The following is a 26526-nucleotide window of genomic DNA, read 5'->3' on the forward strand; positions in this document are numbered from 1 at the left end:
GGGGCCAAGGACTGAGTCCTGAGGTACCCCGACAGCGAGAGGAAGAGGAGATAACGTGGAGCCAGCAAACAAAACACTGAAGGAGCGGTCAGAGAGATAGGAAGAGAACCAGGAGAGAGCGATGTCCTTAATGCCTAGTGACTGGAGCCTATGGAGTAGGAAACGGTGGTCAACAGTGTCGAAAGCTGCAGAAAGGTCGAGAAGAATGAGCAGAGAGTGTTCACCGTTACATTTTGCTGTCAGAAAGTCATTGGTCACTTTGATAAGTGCAGTTTCAGTCGAATGTAGGGGTCGGAAGCCAGACTGTGAAGGGTCTAGGAGGGAGTGAGAGGAGAGGTAACGGGTAAGGCTGCAGTAGACTAGGATGGGTCGAGAGCAGGTTTCTTTAATAATGGAGTAATGATAGTGTTTGAAGGAGGATGGGAAAATGCCTGAGGAGAGGGAGAGATTAAAGATTGTAGTTAAGTGAGTTGTGATGACTGGAGAAAGAGACTGGAGGAGTTGTGAGGGAATGGGGTCGGTAGTGCATGTAGTTGGGCGAGAAGAAGATAGGAGTCTGGAGACTTCTTCTTCTGTGATGGGATCAAATATGGAAAGTGAGCCAGGGGAAATGCAATTAGGGATGGGAGTCACAGCACTTGGTGGTTGGGAGCGGATGTCCTGACGGATATTATCTATTTTCTCTATAAAATGGGAGGCCAGGTCATTTGCACAAATGTCTGAGATAGGAGCTTGTGCTTTTGGCCTGAGGAGGGAGTGAAAAGTGTCAAAAAGTTTCTTGGGGTTGTTGGCTAGTGAGGAGATCAGGGTGGTGAAGTAGGTCTGTTTGGCGAGGTGAAGGGCAGAGTTGTAGGTTCTTAACATAAATTTGAAGTGGATGAAGTCTTCTGCTGTGCGGGTTTTTCTCCATCGGCGTTCAGCACTCCTAGAGCATCGCTGGAGAAATTGAGTTTGCGATGTGAGCCAGGGCTGTTTTACTCTGTGTTTGGAGGTTCTGAGGGTGAGGGGCGCTACCTGTTTAAGGGTGGTTGTAAGAGTGTGTTGTAGTGATGAACAGCCAGATCATTACAGGAAAAAGAGGAGATTGGGGACGGAAGATTGTAGGGAGTCTAAAAGTGTCTGAGGGTTAATGGCTTGTAGATTTCTGAATGTGTGATAGGTAGGAGTGTGCTGGGGTGGGCGAGGATTTGTGAGCGTGAAGGAGAGAATGTTGTGGTCAGAGAGGGGAAGTGGTGAGTTATTTAGGTAGGAGATTGAGCAAAGCCGGACACAGACCTGGTCAAGGGTGTTACCGTCTTTCTGTGTCTCAGAGGTTGAGAGCTGTGAGAGGCCAAGAGAGGTGGTTAGTGATAGAAGCTGGGATGCAGATGTGGAAGTAGGGCTGTTAATGGGGATGTTGAAGCCTCCCAGAATAAGAGTTGGTATTTCTGAGGACATGAAGTGCGGCAGCCAGGCTGAAAAGTGGTCAAGGAAGTGGGTGGGTGAGCCTGGGGGCCGGTATATGACCGCTACTCTGAGGGAGAGGGGACAGAAGAGCCTGATGGTATGGACCTCAAAAGAAGGGAATGAGGGTGATGGAACTGGGGGGACGTCAGGGAACAAAACTAAGCACTGTAAAATAATAAATCTCATATGTTTCCCTTATTATCTCCAGTAATTGTATTATTACACAGGATTCATATGATGTTACATCGGCTCATCATCTTCTCATTCAGGTCTCTACATTATCGGATCCTCTCAGGGAAGATCTTCTACAAAAGAAAATTTTCCTGATTTACCCATCAAGGATGGATATGGACAGAGACAAGATGGTGGAGAGGATATTACACCTCACCCTAGAGATCCTCTTCAGTCTCACTGGAGAGGTGAGAGATTCTGATGACGTCACATTACATCATTCTTATCTGTGGGAATAACAGATGGACAGAACTGGAGAGGTGAGGACTCTGGAAATGTCTGTAGTGAGATTTATTACTGTGTCTCTCCATTACCAGGATTACACAGTGGTGAAGAAGACCTCTGGTGATCACTGTCAGGACCCTATGTCTGAGGGATGGAGAAGACCCCTGAGCCCAATCACAGGGCCTCTACCTCACCCCCTGATCCATGTAGACATCAATGACCAGAAGATCCTAGAACTCATCTACAAGATGATTGAGCTGCTGACTGGAGAGGTGACACTGCTGGGACATTATACAGTAACACTATGAAGGGATCGGGGGGATGACGGTATCATTGTATGTGTCAGGTTCCTATAAGGTGTCAGGATGTCACTGTCTATTTCTCCATGGAGGAGTGGGAGTATTTAGAAGGACACAGAGATCTGTACAAGACCATCATAATGGAGGTTCCCAAACCCCTCACATCACAAGGTAATAGACAGGACTAAATACATACGGCCTATAATTATCTGTATGTAGAGAATGAATTCAGTCCCTGTATGTGTTTCCTCCAGATCTATCCAGTAAGAGGACAACACCAGAGAGATGTCCCCGTCCTCTTCTTCCACAGGACTGTAACCAAGAAGATCCCAATGTTCCTCAGGATCATCAGGTAGATGGAGAGAAGGTGTCAGGAGATCTTCCCTATGATGTGTAGACGGCTGTGAAGGTCTTGTGCTCAGTCTTGTTTTATCCACCAGTATTATATGTTTTATACTTGTGTAATGAGAACGGTGGAGATGGCAGGACTAGAGCTGATCATAGATGGGACTTCTCCATCTGTCGGTGACTTTTACAATATTTGTTTCAGGGTGAAGATCTGACCCATATTAATACTACAGAGACATATGTGAGAGATGATGAGCGGTGTAAAGAGGAGATTCCCACATATGACTACCCAGGTGAGTAGTAACCACTGAATGCAGAGAAGTCACAGATTCTTCTCAGTCACTGGCTGTGGCTGCCTTATCGGTGGTGTAGTCCGGCCATATTACCATGATCACCATTTTGCCTCTTGACCACAACATTCTCCTCCACCAAAACTGTTCAAATGACTTTGACCTTTTCTATAGAACTTACAACCTGGAGGATCCACCTACCCCCTGGTATTAGTGTGAGGGTGATCCCTTAAAGAGAGATCTATATGATTGCTTGCACCTGATCCAATATAGGCCGAGTGCACTCTTAAAGAGTCACACTGAACACAGAGTTAGATGTCTACCCCTTTCTCAGTAAAGGCTTGCACACAACTGAAGTTTATTCTCAAGACAGAGAGACAGGAAATGGGTGTCACACAATCTCCTGAGTAGCCAGTGTCAGTCTATGATAGGTCCATTTCAACTTCACTTCCATATATGGTATCCAGTATCTTAGCTTCTTCATTCCAAGGATTCCTTCCAAGGTGTCTGAAGACACAGACGCCATCTTGGTACACCATATCAGAACTGACTTATATAAGGGTTAATAACTGATTTCATTAGCCATTGTCTCCTTCACATTAGAAGACGCTGACCGTTACCTGCCCAGATCTGTAACTATAAAGCCAAATGACAGCGTACGTAGAATGTGCTGACAAGTTAGAAAATCACTTGAAGAAAGGTATTATGATGGGCCTGTAACAGAAAGCGGAGGGTAATGATGCTGTTGGCTTCCTAGATCCCTGAGATCTTATCGGATGAATCTTCTCTCCCTTCTGTGCTGCTGAATGTCTCATGGTCCCTACAAGACCAGGTCCAGTCTTTCTGGCCAAACTTCCCTTTTATGATGGACAACAGTAAATGTGCAGTGAGGCCGAGTGTGAATTTCTGTATAATAACAGCAGAGTTTCCCTTTATCCTGACTTTTCAATTTGTATTAAAACCAACTAACTTCAAGGAGGATTGTGATAATCTACAGGGCAAACATTCCACCTGTGCCATGATATATCTCTAAGCTGTGCGTGGCTGATGGCTGTAATATACATTTATTCACGCCTGCAAGCAGGGCCGTATTTAGAGTTTGTGCTGCCCTAGGCACTTTTCTTGCTGCCCCCCCCATTGGCGAGTATGACTAATGCAGACACTGTCGGCAGTGACTTGGGCTACTTTCACATCAGCGAGTTTCGCCATTCACAGCAGATCCGTCAGTGGATTTAATAGCGCAATATCAATGAATAGATATTATTCTTAATATTATGTCACAATATTAGGATCTGAGGATTTTGTGTTTTGAGGTCACGAGCTCTCTGATATGATGTTGCTGCCTGTCTCTCTGTCTTCCTCTTTTGACACTGCAGTGTGGTGGTCAAGAAAGCATTAACTAGTTAACAGCAAGAAGTATGATGCCTTTACTAACTGAACTATAAACTATCCCCATACCATGTCCAGCTGACATTGGAGGATTACCCGTATATACTCGAGTATAAGCCGACCCGAGTATAAGCCTACCCCCCCTTAATTTTGACACAAAAACTTGGAAAACTTATTGACTCAAGTATAAGCCTAGGGTGGAAAATGCAGCAGCTACTGGTAAATTTCAAAAATAACTAGATGTGTATTTCCTGAAGGAAGTACAGATAGTGGTTTGAAATCGTACCCGGCTGCCCCTTTAAGAGAGACTTGCCTGCTGCTCCTGCAAGACTTTCAACTCAGGATCCGGTTTAACTGTGAGTGCCTCTCAGGGGCCACTTTGGCCTCAGGGTCTGATTTGGTGGGTGGGGCTCCTCAGGATCTGATTCCTTGGCCTGGGCTCCTCAGGGCTTGAATTGTTGGCCGGGATCCCTCAGGCTCCTATTTTGTGGGTTGTGGCCCCTCAGGGTCCGATTTTGTGAGTGTAGCCCCTCAGGGTCAGATTTTGTGGGTGTTGCCCCTCAGGGTCCGATATTGTGAGTGGGGCCCCTCAGGGTCCGATTTTGTGGTTGGGGCCCCTCAGGGTCCGTTTTTGTGGGTTGGGCCCCTCAGGGTCCGATTTTGTGGTTTGGGCCCCTGAGGGTCCGATTTTGTGGCCGGGGCCCCACAGGGTCCGATTTTGTGTCCGGGGCCCCTCAGGGTCCGATTTTGTGGTTGGGACCTCTCAGGGTCTGATTTTGTGGTTGGGGCCCCTCAGGGTCCGATTTGGCGGGCGGGTCCCCTCAGGGTCCGATTTGGTGGGCGGGGCCCCTCAGGGTCCAATTTGGTGGGCGGGGCCCCTCAGGGTCCGATTTGGCGGGCGGGTCCTCTCAGGGTCTGATTTGGTGGGCGGGGCCCCTCAGGGTCCAATTTGGTGGGCGGGGCCCCTCAGGGTCCAATTTGGTGGGCGGGGCCCCTCAGGGTCCGATGTTCTGGCCGGGGCCCCTCAGGGTCCGATTTTGTGGGTTGGGCCCCTCAGGGTCCGATTTTCTGGCCGGGGACCTACAGGGTCTGATTTTGTGTCCAGGGCCCCCAGGGTCCGATTTTGTGGTTGGGACCCCTCAGGGTCTGATTTTGTGGTTGGGGCCCCTCAGGGTCCGATTTTGTGGTTGGGGCCCCTCAGGGTCCGATTTTGTGGCCGGGGCCCCTCAGGGTCCGATTTTGTGGCTGGGGCCCATCAGGGTCCGATTTTGTGGCCGAGGCCCCTCAGGGTCCGATTTTGTTGGGGCCCCTCAGGGTCTGATTTTGTGGCAGGGGTCAATCAGCCTCCGATCTGGAGGCCGGGGTGGCTCGGCCTCCGATTTGGAGGCCGGGGTGGCTCGGCCTCCGATTTGGAGGCCGGGGTGGCGCAGCCTCCGATTTGGAGCCTGGGGTCGCTCAGCTTTCGATTTGGCGTGTCGGCCCTTTAAGACTCATTTCGGTGCACCGGCCCTTTAACAATCACTTTGGCGCGTTGGCCCTTTAAGAGCTAGTTTGGCTCGCTGGGCTTCTTCTAAATCAACTTTGGCGTACATTCTCTCTCAGGGGCATGTGTCATGTGATGAAGCTAGATTTGCATTAGTGCTGTGGGTTTCGCTTTAAGAGCTGATATTATGTGGCAGAAGCTCTGTCCTTGGGGCGTCATGTGACATTCGTAGGCGTTGGCATAGTAACTTGGTCTGCCTGCGCATATCAATGAGCTTAACTGCCATTTCAATCGCCTCAGGGCACGTTTTGCCATTTCCCATTGAAAAGCATTGGAGACAGTGCATTCCAATGACGGGAAAAAAAATTTTCAAATGCAAATTGCGCAAAAACTACAAATCCGATCGACACGAAAAATACTTAGCACACCTCTCGTGGACGCTGGCTTCGAAACGACACCTCAACGTAGTCTGTGCGTGTAGCGGTTCGTACTGTATTAATTGCGGAAATCAACTTAATAATAATAATAAGAAGAAGAATAAGTTAGCAGCGTTCGGATTACAATATAGTGGTTTTTTCAAACCACTATAAAAATAGATACCAATAAAAGTAAAATTAATTGAGACATCAGTAGGTTGAATGTTTTTGAATATCCATATTGAATCAGGAGCCCCATATAATGCTCCATACAGTTCATGATGGCCCCATAAGATGCTCCATACAAAATGCACCCCATATAATGCTGCACAGAGGTTAATAATGGCCCCATAAGATGCTCCATAGAATAATATGCCCCATATGCTGCTCCATAAAGGTTATGGCCCCATAAGACATTCCATAGATTATGCTCCATATGCTGCCTCATAAAATGCTCCATAGAATAGGCCCCATAAGATGCTCCATTGAATATATCCCCATATGCTGCCCCCATAAGATGCTCCATCGAATGTTTCCATATGCTGTCCCCTTAAGATGCTCCACTGAATATGCCCCCTTATGCCGCCTCCATAAGATGCTCCACTGAATATGCCCCCATACTATGCTCCACTGAATATGCCCCCATAAGATGCTCCACTGAATATGCCCCCATATGCTGCCTCCATAAGATGCTTCACTGAATATGCCCTTATATGCTGCCCCATAAGATACTTCACTGGATATGCCCTCATATGCTGCCCCCATAAGATGCTACACTGAATATGCCCTCATATGCTGCCTCCATAAGATGCTCCACTGAATATGCCCCCATATGCTGCCTCCATAAGATGCTCCACTGAATATGCCCCCATAAGATGCTCCACTGAATATGCCCCCATATGCTGCCTCCATAAGATGCTTCACTGAATATGCCCTTATATGCTGCCCCATAAGATGCTCCACTGGATATGCCCTCATATGCTGCCCCCATAAGATGCTACACTGAATATGCCCTCATATGCTGCCTCCATAAGATGCTCCACTGAATATGCCCCCATATGCTGCCTCCATAAGATGCTCCACTGAATATGCCCCCATATGCTGCCTCCATAAGATGCTCCACTGAATATGCCCCCATATGCTGCCTCCATAAGATGCTCCACTGAATATGCCCCAATATGATGCTCCACTAAATATGCCCCCATATGTAAGGAGAGCTTTAAACTAGAACAACATGGGAAGGGAAGCAAAAGACCAGAAAAAGCCATACACCTGACAAATGCTATTGAGAACTCTGCTATTAGAAGTGGAAAGGAAGAACAAAGACGAAAGAATCTAGTTAATAAATATATTGGAGAAAGAGAAACCAATCACAAACTAAAATGTTTCTATACTAATGCAGAAAGCATGGGCAACAAACAAGGAGAATTGGAACTATTAACACAGGAAAAGAAATATGATGTAATTGGAATCACTGAAACTTGGTGGGACAATACACATGATTGGAATACAAGACTAGAAGGATACAACTTATTTGCAAGAAACAGACTTTATAAACGAGGAGGGGGTGTCGCATTGTATGTTAGAAACGCGTATATCTGCACAGAGATTGAAGCTTCAGAGACTGGGAGTTCTGTGGAAACTGTTTGGGTAAGAATACAAGGACAGAACAATGGAAAGGACACCATTGTAGGCATTTACTACAGGCCGCCTGTGCAAGCTGAAGTTATGGGTGAACTCTTTATGCATCAAATGGCCAAGTTCTCCAAAAAATATGACATAGTTGTCATGGGAGATTTCAACTATCCAGACATTTGTTGGGAATCTCTCTCAGGCAAAACTAACAGGTCAAGGAGATTCTTATCCTCTCTTGCTGACAACTTTATCTTCCAAAAGGTAAGGGAGAAAACAAGGGGAACTGCTACCTTGGATCTAATCCTTATAAACAGGGAGGAAATGGTTGAGGAGGTAAAAGTGGCTGGGACCCTAGGAAGTAGCGACCATGCTATTTTAGAATTTTGGATAACTAGAGGTGGAAGACCAGTGAAGACTCAGACATCAAGGTTAGATTTCAGAAAGGCAGATTTTAAGGGATTCAGAAAGAGAATTGGAGGGATCCAATGGCTGGATATCCTTAAAGACAAAAATGTCCAGGAAGGATGGGAAATCTTGAAAAATGAAATTCTCAAAGCACAGTTGTTAACAATTCCGAAAAGAGGGAAGAATAGGAAGCATTTAAGGAAGCCAGGATGGATGAACACAGAACTTAAGCACATGCTAAAAAGGAAGAAAAAAATGTTTATAAAATGGAAAGAGGGAGGCATATCTAAAGAAGAATATAATGCTGTCTGCAGAACCTGCAGGGCACAAATCAGATTATCTAAAGCTGAAAATGAATTGAGGCTTGCAAGAGATGTCAAAAGCAATAATAAAGGATTTTGGGGATATGTCAAAAGTAAAAGAAAAGTCAAAGATGCTATAGGATTTTTACAGGATGAAAATGATGACATGGTAAGACAGGATGTTGAGAAGGCTGAACTTTTAAATTCCTATTTTGCATCTGTTTTCTCTCAGAAAGGAAATGTAACATCAACTGTTATTCACTGTCCTATTAAGGGAATAGAAGAATCCAGGATATCTATAAACAGAAAGATAGTGAGGAAACACTTAGCTAACCTAAATGAATTCAAGTCTCCAGGTCCAGATGAATTACACCCCAGAGTACTGAAGGAGATAGCAGAAGAAATTTTTGAACCCCTCTCCATAATCTTTGAAAATTCTTGGAGAAAAGGAGAAGTGCCAGAAGACTGGAGAAGAGCAAATGTTGTTCCTATCTTCAAAAAGGGGAAGAAGGTGGACCCAGGTAACTATAGGCCAGTGAGTCTGACTTCTATACCAGGAAAGATCTTTGAACAAATTATTAAACAACATGTATGTCAATACCTGGATAAGAATGAAGTGATTAAACAGAGTCAGCATGGGTTTGTAACTAATAAGTCATGTCAGACTAACTTAATTTCCTTCTATGACGGTATCACTGATTGGGTGGATCAAGGAAATGCTGTAGATATAGTATATCTTGACTTCAGCAAAGCATTTGACAAAGTCTCTCATACAATCCTTATTGAAAAAATGACTAAGTATGGAATAGACAAGGCAACTGTTAGGTGGATTCATAACTGGCTTAGTGATCGGACCCAAAGAGTGGTCGTAAATGGCTGCACATCCAGTTGGAGGAATGTCTCAAGTGGGGTACCACAGGGCTCTGTCCTGGGCCCTGTATTGTTCAACATCTTTATCAATGATTTAGATGAAGGAATTGAGGGTAAACTGATCAAATTTGCTGATGACACAAAGCTAGGAGGGATAGCTAATACTAGAGAAGAGAGAGAGAGAGGATTCAAAAAGATTTAAATAAACTGGAGAAGTGGGCAGCAACTAACAGAATGGTTTTTAACAGGGAGAAATGCAAAGTACTACATCTGGGCAATAAAAATGAAAAAAGCATATATAGAATGGGAGGCATAGGGCTAAGTGACAGCACATGTGAAAAAGACTTGGGTATACTAATAGATTACAGACTGAATATGAGTCAACAGTGTGATGCAGCAGCAAAAAAGGCAAATGCAATTCTAGGATGTATTAACAGAAGCATACAGTCTAGATCACGTGAAGTCATTATTTCCCTCTACTCCTCTTTGGTCAGACCTCATCTGGAATATTGTGTCCAGTTTTGGGCACCACATTTTAACCCCTTCCTGACATGCGACGTACTATCCCGTCCACGGTACCCGGGCCCGTATGACCGTGGACGGGATAGTACGTCTACCGCGATCAGCGGCGCCCACGTGGTGAGCGCCGCTGATCGCGGCCGGGTGTCAGCTGATTATCACAGCTGACACCCGGCACTATGTGTCAGGGGTGGTCACGGACCGCCCCCGACACGTTAACCCCTTGCACACCGCGATCAAACATGATCGCGGTGTACCGGGAGTTAAAGGGAAGCATCGGCAGGGAGGGGGCTCCCTCCGTGCTTCCCTGAGCCCCCCACGGCAGCGCAATGTGCAGCGCTGCTGCGGGGGGCTCCTATCCTCCAGGCCCCCGAATCCAAGATGGCGACGGGGGCCTTCGGGGACCTGAGGAAGCTGGCTTCCTCAGTGCCTGCAAAGCGCAGGCAAGAGGAAGTCTTCTTCAATGCCTGTGACAGATTGCTTATCTGTCACAGTGATCTGTGATGTGACAGATCAGTGATCTGTCACAGGACAGTGATGTCCCACCTGGGACTATGTAATAAAGTAAAAAAAAAATTAAAAAAAAATGTAAAAATAAATTTAAAAAAATCGCCAAATAAATTAGAAAAAAAAAAAAAAATATTCCCTCAATAAATCCATTTTTTGGAAATAATAAAAAAAAAACAATTAAAGTACACATATTAGGTATCGCCGCGTCCGTAATGACCCGCCCTATAAAACTGTCCCATTAGTTAACCCTTTTAGCGAACCTCTTAAAAAATAAAAATAAAAAACGAAGCAAAAAATAATGATTTATTATCATACCGCCAAACAAAAAGTGTAATAACGCGCGACCAAAAAGACGCATATAAATATCCATGGTACCGCTGAAAACGTCATCTTGTCCCGCAAAAAATGAGCCGCCACACAGCATCATCAGCGAAAAAATAAAAAAGTTATAGCTCACAGAATAAAGCGATGCAAAAATAATTATTTTTTATATAAAATAGTTTTCATTGCATAAAACCGACAAAAACATAAAAAAACGACCTAAATGAGGTATCGCTGTAACCGTACTGACCCGAAGAATAAAACCGCTTTATCAATTTTACCGCACGCGGAACGGTGTAAACGCACCCCCCCAAAAGAAATTCATGAAACGCTGGTTTTTGTTCATTCTGCGTCCCAAAAATAGGAATAAAAAGCGATCAAAAAATGTCACATGCCCGAAAATGGTACCAATAAAAACGTCAACTCGTCCCACAAAAAATAAGACCTCACATGACTCAGTGGGTCAAAATACGGAAAAATTATAGCTCTCAAAATGTGGTGATGCAAAAACTATTTTACAATAAAAAGCGTCTTTTAGCGTGTGACAGCCGCCAAACATAAAAACCGCCATAAATAGTAAGTCAAACCCCCCGTTATCACCCCCTTAGTTAGGGAAAAATAATAAAACTAAAAAAAAAAGTATTTATCTCCATTTTCCCGTTAGGGTAAGGCTGTGTGCACACGCTGCGGATTAGGTGCGGATTCATCCGCGCGGATTTTGTAAAATCCGCAGGTGAAACCGCAGGTCAAAAGACCTGCGGTTTTACCTGCGGATTGCTCTGCGGTTTTGTCCTGCGGTTTTTCATCTCAATAGAGGAGATGGCAAACCGCAGGAGAATCCGCAGAAAGAATTGACATGTCAATTCTTTCTGCGGATTGAAAACCGCAGATAATCCGCGCGGAAAATTCCGCACCGTCTGCACTGCGGTTTTTGATTCCCATAGGGAATCATGGTACTGTACACCGCAGCAGAAACTGCTGCGGGTCCGCAGCAGCCAAAACCGCTGCGGAACCGCAGCAAAATCTGCAGCGTGTGCACACAGCCTTAGGGCTAGGGCTAGGGTTAGGGTTAGGGCTAGGGTTAGGGCTAGGGTTAGGGCTCAGATTAGGGTTAGGGGTGTGTTGGGGTTAGGGTTGGAGTTATAATTGGGGGTTTCCACTGTTTGGGCACATCAGGGGCTCTCCAAATGCAACATGGCGTCTGATCTCAATTCCAGCCAATTCTGAGTTGAAAAAGTCAAATGGTGCTCCTTCCCTTCCAAGCTCTGCCATGCGCCCAAACAGTGTTTTACCCCCACATGTAGGGTATCAGCCTACTCAGGACAAATTGCAAAACAATTTTGGGGGTCCAATTTCTCCTGTTACCCTTAGGAAAATAAAAAGTTGGGGGCAAAAATATCATTTTTGTGGAAAAAAATGATTTTTTTATTTTCACATCCGAGTGTTATAAACTTCTGTGAAACACTTGGGGGTTCAAAGTGCTCACCACACATCTAGATAAGTTCCGAAGGGGGGTCTAGTGTCCAAAATGGGGTCACTTGTGGGGAGTTTCAATAGTTTAGGTACATCAGGGGCTCTCCAAACGCACATGACACCCGCAGACCATTCCATCAAAGTCTGCATTCCAAAACGTCACTGCTTCCCTTCCGAGCCCCGACGTGTGTCCAAACAGTAGTTTTCTCCCACATATGGGGTGTCAGCGTACTCAGGCCAAATTGGACAACAACTTTTGGGGGTCCAATTTCTCCTGTTACCCTTGGGAAAATGAAAAAATTGGGGACTAATTGATCATGTTTCTGGAAAAAATACGATTTTTTTATTTTCATGCCCTGGCATTATAAACTTCAGTGAAGCCCTTGGGGGTTCAAAGTGCTCACCTCACATCTAGATAAGTTCCTTAGTGGGTCTAGTTTTCAAAATGGGGTCATTTGTGGGGGGTTTCCACTGTTTAGGTACATTAGGGGCTCTCCAAAGGCAACATGACACCCGCAGACCATTCCATCAAAGTCTGCATTCCAAAACGTCACTACTTCCCTTCCGAGCCCCGACGTGTGCCCATACAGTAGTTTTCTCCCACATATGGGGTATCAGCATACTCAGGACAAATTGGACAACAACTTTTGGGGTCCAATTTCTCCTGGTACCCTTGGGAAAATAAAAAAATGGTGACTAAAAGATCATGTTTGTGGAAAAAAATACGAATTATTTATTTTCACGCCCAGGCATTATAAACTTCTGTGAAGCACTGGGGGGGGTCAAAGTGCTCACCACACATCTAGATAAGTTCCTTAGGGGGTCTAGTTTCCAAAATAGTGTCATTTGTGGGGGGTTTCCACTGTTTTGGTACATCAGGAGTTTTCCAAACGCGACATGGTGTCCGATCTCAATTCCAGCCAAAAACGTCAAATGGCGCTGCTTCCCTTCCGAGCTCTGCCATGCGCCCAAATAGTGGTTTACCCCCACATGTGGGGTATCAGCGTAAGAACAAATTGCACAATAACTTTTACGGTCCTGTTACCCTTGGAAAAATAAGAATTGAGGGTGAAAAGATCATTTTTGTGGAAAAAATATGATTTTTTAATTGTATGGCTTTATGTTATAAACTTCTGTGAAGCCCATGGGGGTTCAAAGTTCTCGCCACACATCTAGATAAGTTCCTTAGGGGGTCTAGTTTCCAAAATGGTGTCATTTGTGGGGGATTTCCACTGTTTTGGTACATCAGGGGTTTTCCAAACGCGACATGGTGTCCGATCTCAATTCCAGCCAAAAACGTCAAATGGCGCTGCTTCCCTTCCGAGCTCTGCCATGCGCCCAAATAGTGGTTTACCCCCACATGTGGGGTATCAGCGTACTCAGGACAAATTGCACAATAACTTTTAGGGTCCTGTTACCCTTGGAAAAATAAGAATTGAGGGTGAAAAGATCATTTTTGTGGAAAAAATATGATTTTTTAATTGTATGGCTTTATGTTATAAACTTCTGTGAAGCCCATGGGGGTTCAAAGTTCTCACCACACATCTAGATAAGTTCCTTAGGGGGTCTAGTTTCCAAAATGGTGTCATTTGTGGGGGGTTTCCACTGTTTTGGTACATCAGGGGTTTTCCAAACGCGACATGGTGTCCGATCTCAATTCCAGCCAAAAACGTCAAATGGCACTGCTTCCCTTCCGAGCTCTGCCATGCGCCCAAATAGTGGTTTACCCCCACATGTGGGGTATCAGCGTACTCAGGACAAATTGCACAATAACTTTTAGGGTCCTGTTACCCTTGGGAAAATAAAAATTGGGGTGAAAAGATCATTTTTGTGGAAAAAATATGATTTTTTAATTGTACCGCTGTACGTTATAAACTTCTGTAAAGCCCTTGTGGGTTCAAAGTTCTCACCACATATCTAGATAAGTTCCTTGGGGGGTCTAGTTTCCAAAATGGGGTCACTTGTAGGGGGTTTCCACTGTTTAGGTACATCAGGGACTCTCCAAACGTGACATGGCGTCCGATCTGAATTCCAGCCAATTTTGCATTGAAAAAGTCAAACGGCGCTCCTTCCATTCTGAGCTCTGCCATGCACCGAAACAGTCGTTTCCCCCCCACAAATCAGGTATCAGCGTACTCAGGACAAATTGCACAATAACTTTTGCAGTCCAATTTCTCCTGTTACCCTTGGTAAAATAAAAAAAATTGAACCTGAAGTATTTTTTTTATGAAAAAAAGTTAGATGTTCATTTCTTTTTAAATATTCAAAAAAATTCCTGTGACGCACCTAATGGGTTAATAAACTTCTTGAATGTGGTTTTGAGCACCTTAAGGGGTTCAGTTTTTAGAATGGTGTCACTTTTGGGTATTTTTTATCATATAGACCCCTCAAAGTGGCTTCAAATGTGATGTGGTCCTAAAAATAAAATGGTGTTGTAAAAATGAGAAATCGCTGGTCAACTTTTAACCCTTATAACTTCCTAACAAAAAAAATTTTTGGTTCCAAAATTGTGCTGATGTAAAGTAAACATGTGGCAAATGTTACTTATCAAGGTTTTTGTGTGCCGTATCTCTGTGATTTAAGGGCATAAAAATTCAAAGTTGGAAAATTGCGAAATTTTCAAAATTTTTGCCAAATTTCCATTTTTTTCACAAATAAACGCAAGTTATTTGAATGAAATTTTACCACTAACATGAAGTACAATATGTCACGAGAAAACATTGTCAGAATCACCGGGATCCATGGAAGCGTTCCAGAGTTATGACCTCATAAAGGTACAGTGGTCAGAATTGTAAGAATTGGCCCGGTCATGAACGTGCAAACCACCCTTGGGGGTGAAGGGGTTAAAAAAGACATCAACAAACTGGAGCAAGTTCAGAAAAGAGCGACCAGAATGGTGACCGGTCTGCAAACCCTGTCTTATGAGGAAAGGTTGCAGGATTTGGGAATGTTTAGTTTGCAAAAGAGAAGACTGAGAGGAGACTTAATAGCTGTCTACAAATATCTAAAGGGCTGTCACATTGTAGAAGGAACAACTTTATTCTCATTTGCACAAGGAAAGACTAGAAGCAATGGGATGAAGCTGAATGGGAGGAGACACAGATTAGATATTAGAAAAAACTTTTTGACAGTTAGAGTGATCAATGAGTGGAACAGGCTGCCACGAGAAGTGGTGAGTTCTCCTTCAATGGAAGTCTTGAAACAGAGGCTGGACAGGCATCTGACTGGGATGATTTAGCGAATCCTGCTTTGAGCAGGGGGTTGGACCAGATGGCCCAGGAGGTCCCTTCCAACTCTACGATTCTATGATTCTATGATTCTTCACAAGTACCCAGGTTGCAAAAGAACTGAATAAGATCAAAGTTTTGAAGGCTTCAGGTCCTGACGGCATCAGTGCAAGGCTAATCAAAACCTGTGGGCACCAGCTGAGTGAGATCATTACATATCTGTTCAATATGAGCCTGAGAATGGGTATAGTACCACAACTGTGGAAATTATCGTGTGTGGTACCAGTTCCGAAGAAACCTTATCCGAAAGACCTTAATGACTATAGACCTGTAGCATTGACATCACACCTGATGAAGGTACTAGAGAGATTGGTTCTCACACGTCTCTGTCCTCTAGTGAGCTCTGATATGGACCCTCTCCAGTTTGCCTACAGGCCGGGCATTGGTGTGGATGATGCCATTATCCACCTTCTAGATAGGACTCTCTCTCACCTGGAGAAACCTGGGAACACTGTGAGAATAATGTTCTTCGATTTCTCTAGTGCTTTTAACACCATACAGCCAGGTCTACTGAGAGACAAGCTGGGCCTTGTTGGCGTGGACCTCCAACTCTCCACCTGGATCCTTAACTACCTCACGAACCGACCTCAGTTTGTAAAGGTTCGGGACAGTGTGTCAGATACAGTGATCTGCAATACAGGGGCACCTCAAGGTACAGTTCTTGCCCCTTTTCTCTTCACACTGTACACTGCGGATTTTAGGTGCCACTCATCTAGCTGCTACTTGCAGAAGTATTCTGATGACTCTGCAATAGTAGGCCTCATCACAGGAGGAGTTGAAAGAGAGTACAGAGATACTGACCAAGCTTTTGTGGAGTGGTGTCAGAGGAACCACCTTAGGATTAATTCCGGGAAGACCAAGGAATTGGTGGTGGACTTTCGCAAGGGCAAAAATCCACCAGTAGTGGTGAACATTCAGGGAAATGACATTGAGATAGTCGACACCTATAAGTACCTTGGTGTGATCCTCAATAATAAGCTTGACTGGGCCCATCACTTGGATGCAGTGTACAGGAAGGGCCAAAGCAGGCTTTATCTGCTCAGAAGGCTGAGAGCCTTCGGAGTTAGAGGGGCACTCCTTGCATCATTCTTCAACTCTGTTGTGGCATCAGTCATCTTCTTTGGTGTGGCGTGCTGGGGTAGTGGCATATCAACCAGGGACAGGAATAGGCTGGACAAACTGATTAGAAGGGCCAGCTCTGTCCTGGGATGCCCCCTTGACCCAGTTCAGGAAGTAGGCGACAGGAGGATACTGGCCAAGGTGAGCTACATGGTGCAGAATGATTCCCATCCCATGCATGAGACCGTGACAAAGATGTGCAGTACTGTCAGTGACCGGCTACTTCATCCTAAATGTGAGAGGGAGCGCTATCGAAAGTCCTTCCTTCCTGCTGCAGTTAGGCTGTATAACCAGCACTGTCCAAAACGGAGAACGACCCAAACAGAGAACTGATAGATCCAAAGTTGTGACAGTCCGGTTAAATTTTTTTTTTTTTTTTTCTTCGTATATGTACCTACCTACTGTCAATGTAATGCCTTTATGCATCTGTATCTGTACTTGTTCCTGCCTTGCTGCTGTAATGCTCTGAATTTCCCCATGGTGGGACGATTAAAGGATTATCTTAATCTTGTCACGGAAGCGCATGACATAATCCATGATGGACACTTCAGTGGGGTTTAGCTCATCTTCCCAGGATTCTTTTACCAACCTAAGGGGACCCCAGACTGGCCTGCCGTAGAGGAGCTCGAAGGGGGAGGACCCCATCGAGGCCTGCAGAACTTCTCTGTAAGTGAATAGCAGGTGTGGGAGGTACCGCTCCCAGTCGCGCCCTTGGGTCTCAACCAGCAAGCGGAGCATCTGTTTGAGGGTACCGTTGAAGCGTTCACACAAACCATTGGTCTGTGGGTGATACGCACTCGATACCATCTGCGTCACCTGCATTTTCTTACAGAGAGCCTCCATTAGGTGAGACATGAATTGGGTCCCTTGATCGGTAAGCATCTCCCTGGGAAATCCTACCATTGAAAAGATGGTCACCAGTGCATCCGCCACCTTATTCGCCCTGGTTGAGGACAGAGCTACTGCCTCTGGGTACCACGTAGCGTAGTCTACCATGGTAAGAATGCATTGCTTTCCAGAGCTGCTGGGGACTGCCAGCAGGCCACAATGTCCACTGCGATTCTCTGGAAAGGCTCCTCTATCACCGGCAAAGAGATCAGGAGAGCCTTAGGGGCAAGCCCTGCCTTCCCCATTTTTTGACAGATGATACAGGAGTGGCATGATTCGGACATGTCTGTCCCCATCTTGGGCCAATAGAAGTGTTGAGACAGCCGGTCCTTAGTTTTGCTGATCCCCAAGTGTCCAGCAAGTGGAATCTCATGGGCAATCCGTAACAACTCAGCCCTAAATCAATAGGGAATGACCAGCTGTCTTTCCCTCAGCCACTCCTTTTGGGATTCTCCGGGTACTGTCTCCCGGTACAACCTTCCTCGTTCCCAGAACACCCTTTCCTTATCAGTTGCGGAGGTGGGTGTCTCGGCGAGGTGTCTCAATTTCTCCAGGCTCGCATCTGACCGCTGAGCAACCTGAAACTCCTGGCTGGAGGCAGACAGAAGTGGGGTCCCCTCTTCACTGGGACCCTCTGGGACCTGCTGTGGGTCCACCTCTAGTTCAGTCACTACTGTAGCGGAGGAGGGTCCAGAATGCAGGGTGCTACCTGCATTCCAGGCACTTTGACTGCGGGTGACAGCAGCTACGTAGGCTGTCTCCAAGGGGATTTCTACCTCCCCATCCACCCCCAACATTTCAGGGGCAGTGCTACTTATGGGCCAGTTACCTTCCTCGGTGGCACTGGCCAGTGGCATGGCATCACCTTCCTCACGGTTCCCATGCACCTCCCCATTTCCTGTAGCATCGACACTTGCTCCTGCTAGGGTTTCCTCAGCCGTCTCACTCCGCAGAGCAACGTGACTGAGCACTCCTGTACCTGTAGACACATCAACCTTCTCAGAAAAATGGTTATCAGGTTCAGTTGGCACATTTACATCACTATCAGCATCATTCCTAGGGAAAGAATGGTTATCAAATGCATCATTACTATATAAAGCATTGTCAGGTAACCCATTCAGTTTCCGACCATCATCAGGGTCAATGTTACCCTTATTATCAGATTGGGGAGGGGTGTCAGGGAAGTAATATGCAACCATTCTCCCCAAATCATTCCCCAATAAAACATCAGTGGGCAGGCTTTCGGACACCCCCACTTCCCTCACCCAGCTCCCAGCACCGCAATCAATGAAAACCCGGGCCATTGGCAAGGGGCAGCTGACGCCCCCAATCCCGGTGACGTTTAGGGTTTTCCCATCAATCATCTCTTCACTGGTCGCCAGTCCGGGTTGGATGAGGGTTCGTTCGGCCATGGTGTCCTTGAGGCTTCTATCGAGGCGGGCCCCCACACAGATGTGCTGCACGTTGTCATCGACCTTTCCAACCACACCACCCACCAAAAGAACAGAGGCGTTGGGCCCAGACGCCTTGACTGGGGGGTTCTTCTGCATCTCCGGACAGGTGGCACTGAGATGTCCAGTCCGTTTGCAGAGAAAACACTGGCGAGGGTCTGATGTGGGTCTGGCATTGGCAAATGGGACAGGGCCTCCGGTGTGTCGGCTGGCCGGGGCACTGGGGTTGGTTGCAGGCTTACCCCCTCTCCAGCTGGCAGTGACTGGCTTCCGTGTCTCTGGTTTCCGGTTGGCCTCATAGGTGTCGGCAATCTGCGCTGCTTTGTTCGCATCCGTTGGCTCTTGGTCCAGTATGAACTGTCGGACCTCAGCTGGGCAAAGATGTAAGAACTGGTCTTAGATCATAAGGTCTTTCAGCAGCTCAAAGGTGTTCACTGACAGTCCGTGGATCCACTGGTCAAAGTGGGTCCTGAGTCCTTGCACCACATCAATATAACTGTCGTATGGGCCATGTTGGAGGTTCCGGAACTTCTTTCGGTATACCTCAGGGGCTAGCCAGTATTTGGCGATCAGGTCCTGCTTGATGGCACCATAGTGGTCATCTTCTTCTGGCGGGAGAAAAGCAAACGCCTCCAGAGCTTTGCCTTTTAGCCCTGGGGCCAAGTGCCTGGTCCCATTGTTCCATAGGCAGCTGGTACTGTCTACAGGCTTTCTCAAAGGCCCACAGAAAACTGTCCAAGTCCCCGTCCTTTTCCATCACAGGAAAATGCTCTTGCCGGGGTTTAGGACTCTGAGCGCTGTTGGGCTTGCGGCTCCAGGCTGTGGAGAGGATTCCCCCCTGCCTAAGAACCTCCAGTTCGTTGTCTCACTGGGCTTTGGCGCTCAGCTCTTTCAGGCTCTGCTTGGCACTCAGCTCTCTCAGCTTGACGCTCTCTCCAGCGCTTGCTGGATCAGCAGCTGACGTCTGTCCATATCTTCAGCGGGGCAGTGTTGTAGGGCCAGTTCCGGATAGCGGTCCATGGCTCCCTGGCTACAGGTAAGGCTGGCCAGCACCAGCTAGACCGCTGAAGCTGCACCATCGGCATGGGCGCTGCCTTCTGTGTCCACTGGGCCTTGGGAATGGTCCTGGCTCTCTTCCCATTGCACCAGCGCCGCAATCAACTTCTCTGCTTTTGTCGGCGGCGTCAAGCTGGTTTGATGTGCACAGGGCCGCAAGGGCATCCTTGTTCAGCCGCTTATAATAAGATTCTCTCCACGTATCCATGTTTGCAAAATAAAGGAAGAGATAGGATAGAAAAACAAAGAGAAGGGAGGGGGTAATCACAAGTACACACAATTGTCTCAGGACTAGTAAACACTGAGTTCGTTCTCCAAACTGTTGCTGCAGGGTCCTCGGAAGAACCATGCAAGTTTTAGTGAGAGGGATGATTGCTTAATCCAGATCATTAGTGCTCTATGATCCTACCGCTCTGCCACCAAATGTCAGGAAAAGGGGTTGTATGACCTTTGGCAAGCACACGGCTATTACATGGGCCGGGGGGCTTATCTTAGTTATCCCACCACTGCCATAATGTGATGAAAAACAGCAAGATAGTCTTGACCTATCAATTTACTGCATGGGGGCTTATTTTAGTCATCCCACCGCTGCCAACAATGAGTTACAAACTGCTGGGAATTGTGTATATCCCACTTTCCAGTTCCGCTTTGGAAATTGCAACTCTCCGGCGCCCCCTTTACCCTCAGGTCAATCAGGGAACTGCACCTAGGATAATTAGTTGCCAGACGGGCTACTTGTTGTGCACTGGCTATTAGGCCCACTGCAGCAAGGGAATTATAAAGGCTCTGGCCGCAGCTAGACAATCAGCTTATAAAATCCCTTTCGTCACTGCCAGCTAGCCAACCTAGGCCAGAGCACACTTCGCTACCACCAGCTTGTGATTTCTCTATCAATATTTAAATTAATAAAGGGGTACGAAGACAACCCAAATTAGTAGCGTAATCAACTTCAGGCACGTATGAATTTGTGATAGAGCAAGGAGATACGGAACTAGTAATTTTATATTTTTACTCCCAAAAGATAGGCAGTGTTTACAGAAGATATAAAAAGATTTTACAATATGAGACAATTAAATTATGTACAAAGCAATTACAAATAAAAAAAAGAGGATTAACAAGAAAAGAGGCATTCACATGTTAAGGGGGTTTTACACATAGCAATATCGCTAACAATATCGCTAAAGCATCACCGATTTGGTGACGCAGCAGCGATATCGCTATGTGTGATACTTACCTCCGACCGGCTCCCCCGCTGTCCATCGCTAATCGCGTAGCTCCATTTCTCGTCATCTGCTTCCTGCTGGGCTGCGTGTGAAAGGTAAGTAACAACCGCTAGATCCCTGCTGCATCGCTGTGAGATCTTCCTGTGTGGAAGCTCACTAGCAATCATTTAGCGATGCACCAGCGATCCTGACCGGGTTATATCGCTGGTCGGGATCGCTGGTGCATCGCTAAATGTAAAGGGGCCTTTACTTAGATCATTTCAGGCAGAACCATGCTGGTGGGAGAAGCCAGACATCACCATGCATTGAGGGGTCTGGATGCAGCAGTTTCCCAGGCTAGAATGAGCTGTCCTGACTTAAAGTGACTTATACCCCTGGGTTTGTGACATCAGTAAAGGGTCTGGCTTGTGTTGGTCCTCCCCCTGCTTTCAGAGTTACAATCTGGCTAAGAAAACTATAATAATCATATCTTGCAGAGGGTACCTCGTATAGAAACGCACATAGTATCATCTTATTCAGCTTGTCGCTGGCGTTCATTCAAAATGAAACACAAAGCATCGGGCTGCCCTGGTTGCGCAGGAATCCACTTCTCGGATTCTGCTGAAGCTATAATTTGGAAAAACACAGGCTAAATAGTCCCATCGAAGAACATGCCAAATATGTAATTTCATATTTCTATCACTGATTGGGTCCGAGTTATGGCCTCTTTGATATTTCCCACATATATATATACAACACATGGGCTTATACAAAGAACATTCTTGGCTAATTAGCATTCCTTAATGGGGAGGGGGAACAGGAAGGAGCGAGTGAGCTGTAGTCTCAGGTTAAAAGCTGTGAGTGAAGATGCAGGCATGACAGGAAAAAAACAGGGGGTGTCAAGCCCTCACAACTGGCATAGCAGAGTTCAGTATGTGAATAGAAGAGTCTTGAATGTTCCAGAAAATGTGAAAATCAGGGAAATCTTACGTCATATTTTACATTATCGTTACAGGCATTATCAACAATAATATCAATGCTATTATATGCATTACGTAAAAATGGGGGCAGGTCAGTGAGGGATCAGCAACCTGTCATAAGCCAATATAGATAAATATGTAATCAGAGCACACTACGTAAGTCTCATTGACCGTTACAGGAATCTTTTGATTGTAGTGATTGCATCAAAATGTTGTGCAACAAAATATTAACCCTTTCACGCCAGAGCCTGTTTTTGCTTTTGTGACCAATTTTTTCAACTCTGACCAGTGTCACTTTATGAGGTCATAATTCTAAAACGCTTCAACGAATCCTGGTGATTCTGAGAATGTTTTGTTGTGACATATTGTACTTTATGATAGTGGTACCATTTATTTGATATGATTTGCGTTTATTTGTTAAAAAAGAAAATTTGTCAAAAATTTTGAATATTTTGCACAAAATAGTTAATAAATCATATTTCCCACACTTTACATCAGCACAATTTTGGAAACAAATTTTTTTCATTAGCAAGTTATAAGGGTTAAAATTTGACAAGCGATGTCTCATTTTTACAACAAAATTTACAAAACCATTTTTTAGGGACCACTTCACATTTGAAGTGAGTTTGGGGGGTCAATATGACAGAAAATACACAAAAGTTACACCATTCTAAAAACAGCACCCCTCAAGGTGCTCAAAACCACATTCAAGAAGGTTATTAACCCTTCAAGTGCTTCACAGGAATGAATGCAATTTGGAAGGAAAAAATAAACATTTACTTTTCTATACCAAAAATGTTCCTTTACACCTAATGTTTTCACTTTTGCAAGGGTAACAGGAGTAAATGGACTATACGTTTTGTTTTGCAAATTCTCCTGAGCATGCCAATACCCCATATGTGGGGGAAATCTACTGTTTGGGCACACGGCAGGGCACGGAAGAGAAAGCGCGACATTTGACTTTTTGAATGTAAAATATGTGGGAATAATTAGCGGTTGCCATGTTGCATTTGGAGAGCCCCTGATGTGCCTAAACAGTGGAAACCTCCAACAAGTGACACTAATTTGGAAACAAGACCCCCCCAAGGAGATGTGTGTTGGCACTTTGAACCCCAAGTGCTTCATAGAAGATAATTACGTAGAGCCGTGAAAATTAAAAAATCATATTTTTTCCACAAAAAATGATCTTTCCGCCCTCAATTTTTTCCAAAGGGTAACAGGAGAAATTGGACCCAAAAATGTGTTGTGTAATTTGTCGTGAGTATGCTGACACCCCATATGTGGGGGTAAACCACTGTTTGGGCGCATGGCAGAGCTCCAAAGGGAAATAGCGCCGTATTGGAGAGCAGATTCTGCTGGAATTGTTTGTGGGTGACGTGTCACATTGTCAGAGCCCCTGAGGTGCCAGAACAGCATAAACCCCCAAAAGTGACTGCATTTTACCAAATACTTCCCTGAATGAATTCTTCTAGTGGTGCAGTGAGCATACTGACACCACAGCTGTTCCATAGAAAATTATACCATTGGGCTTTGAAGAAAAAATAATTACATTTTTACCACTAAAATGTTGTTTTAACCCCAGATTTTACATTGGAAAATAGGTAGATAGGTCACTACACCCATAGATGAATTCACAGAGGGCTGTCATTTCCAATTCCCAGAGGGGTGTCATTTCCAATTCCCAGACCAACAGAATCCCCCCTGTAGTGACCCCATTTTGGAAATAATGGTAGGATGGCGTGCACTCGGGTCATTAAAAGGGCAAGGTGCTGGTGAAATGGACCACGTGGGACCCAGATAAGCACAAGAAATATAATTCACCGCACACTTTTCTTGGACATTATGCAAAATTAGTGAATTTTATTCAAAAACATCCAGCTTTAGCTTACAGCGTTCGTTAATCAATACAATACATTCTACGTATGTTCCATAATTTGTGTTGCTGTATTTATTTGCATATTTACAAATTCTGGATTTCAATCACTAAAAATCCTTGTTTAAACCGTGGTTTCCCTTCATCTGGTATTAACAGTCCCTCTTTTGTACATAATCATTTTGTATATATGGTTTTTATGTATTAGCCATATGTACACCGTGTGCAGAATTATTAGGCAAGTTGTATTTGAGAGGATTCTTTTTATTAATGAATAACAACTTATGTTCTCAATCAGCCCAAAAGACTCATAGATATCAAAGCTTAATATTTTTGGAAGTTGGAGTAGGGTTTTTTTAGATGTGGCTATCTTAGGAGGATGGATATCTGCTTGTGCAGGTAACTATTACTGTGCAGATTTATTAGGCCACTTAATAAAATACAAATCTATACCCGTCTCACTTGTTTATTTTCACCATGGAAACCAATATAACAACACAAAATGTAGACATAAACATGTCTGACATTCAAAAACAAAACAAAAACAATCAGTGACCAATATAGCCACCTTTCTTTATGATGACACTGGCCTTCCTCCCATCCATAGATTCTGTCAGTTGCTTGATCTGTTTACAATCAACATTGCGTGCCGCAGCCACCACAGCCTCCCAGACACTGTTCTGAGAGGTGTACTGTTTTCCCTCCCTGTAGATCTCACATTTTATGAGGGACCACAGGTTCTCTATGGGGTTCAGATCAGGTGAACAAGGGGGCCATGTCATTATTTTTTCTTCTTTTAGACCTTTACTGGCCAGCAGGGCTGTGGAGTCGGTAAGCCACAGTTGCGACTCCGACTCCTGGATTTTATCAGGCTCCGACTCCGGCTCCGACTCCGACTCCTTCATAAATGGCCAATTCATAACAACAAATTTACTGTTGTAAAATATTAAACATCGTGCTTATTCAGTTTCTCACCATCATATAAGTAATCAGACCACTTAGAGCAAAAACTACATTTATTAGAATACAATTAGAATATAGCAAATAACTTTTATAAACTTTTCTAAACTGTAAGTAAATATGCAATAAACACTTTTATGCAGTTAAAAGGAAGAAATCTATAAATTTGTCCTCAGAAAAAGTATTGCCTCTGTCAGATCCTCCTTCATGGATGCCCTCAAATCTGATCTAATTATTTTGAGAGCAGAGAACAACCTCTCTACACTAACTTGTGTTGGTGGCAAAGCAGTAACCACTCGGGCAACATCTCTGACAATGTCAGGATACAGAGGAATCTCTTGTTGCACTGTTATTTTTGATGAATGGTCAAATTTCTCAATTTCTTTTAGTGCACATGAAAAATTCTGCTGAAATGTACTGGCTGTTCTTCTATGCGGGAACGCTTTGCACGGTGCTTGTGATCCAAATATTTTTCGAAATTAAATTCTTCATCAGTTGATGATGAGGGTGAAGATGTGGCAGGACGACCAAATTCTTCTTGTTCCTCCTGACTGTTCTGCAACCCTTTCATCCTTACTGCTATTTCAAACAGAGCTTCTTTTCCTTTACTTAGCTGTTGATCATCTAGAAGAATCCGATGCATTGGGTCTACATAAACAGCTGCCAAAAGAATGTTATTTTGTAATAGTAGCTCCTCTCTCCGTTTCATTGATGTAGCAATGCCACTTGCAATTAACCCTCCTCTTTGGGACAGGCGAAACATCAGGTTCTTCCACTCCTTTAAGAAAATACCTGGAGTTAAGTCCTCTGCTTGTAATTTTTTAGTCACTGTAAATGGGTGCTCTAGCAATTTTTCCAGCTCAGTCACCTGATTCCACTGACTTTCATTTAGCGTCAGTTGAGGGTTAGCCATGTCTACAAGAAAGGTTTTCAGTTCAACCAAGCGCTGAATCATTAAGTAAGTACTGCCCCATCGTGTGGCTTGATCAATAATTGCCCCTTTTCCAGCACGTCTCTTCAAAATTGAGTCAACTTTAGGGGTTCTGGCAACAGTAGCCAATTTTCTCACCTTGCCAATCCGTGCAGCAGCATGTCCTTCTTGCAGACTGTCTCTTATAGCCAGCTGTAGCGTATGCACAACACAGCGCATGTGATGAATGAAAGAACATATTGACACAGTTTCAACAAGATCATCTAAACTATCATGTTGCTGTTCATCTGAAGCAACTTCAGTTTGCTCCTCAGTTACAATACTGTGTTCCTCTATTTCAAACATTTCTGTGTCTGTGGACCCAGAATGTTCTTCTAGCTGCTGGTCACCATCATTACTCTCATTCATTAGCTTAATAGTACTTATCATATTTGAAGCATTGTCAGTTACGACAGAAAGAACTTGCTCTTTTTTAAGTTCATAGTCTTGCAGAACCTTTTCCACCAAGACCTGGAGAAACTCACTGGTGTGATGAGCTTTGGTGTCTTTTACTGCCAATGTCTTGGTAACTTTCATTTTTGTCACAAACAAATCGGACATTGATGGCAAAATAGTTC

General features: G+C 44.9%; 1 protein-coding gene across 1 annotated transcript in view; it reads left to right on the top strand.

The window, feature by feature from the left end:
- The first annotated feature begins 278 nt into the window (after positions 1–278).
- The window catches only part of LOC141074017 (uncharacterized), a 236598-nt gene continuing 210350 nt past the window's right edge, over positions 279–26526 (top strand). Inside the window, 4 exon segments of the mRNA XM_073561532.1 lie at positions 279–1865; positions 1995–2174; positions 2249–2372; positions 2456–2553. Of these exon segments, the coding sequence (XP_073417633.1) occupies positions 1788–1865; positions 1995–2174; positions 2249–2372; positions 2456–2553 (480 nt within the window). The 5' untranslated portion in view covers positions 279–1787.

Source organism: Dendrobates tinctorius, unplaced genomic scaffold, assembly GCF_039654945.1.
Source record: "Dendrobates tinctorius isolate UK_male_01 unplaced genomic scaffold, ASM3965494v1 ptg000322l, whole genome shotgun sequence".
NCBI lineage: Eukaryota > Metazoa > Chordata > Amphibia > Anura > Dendrobatidae > Dendrobates > Dendrobates tinctorius.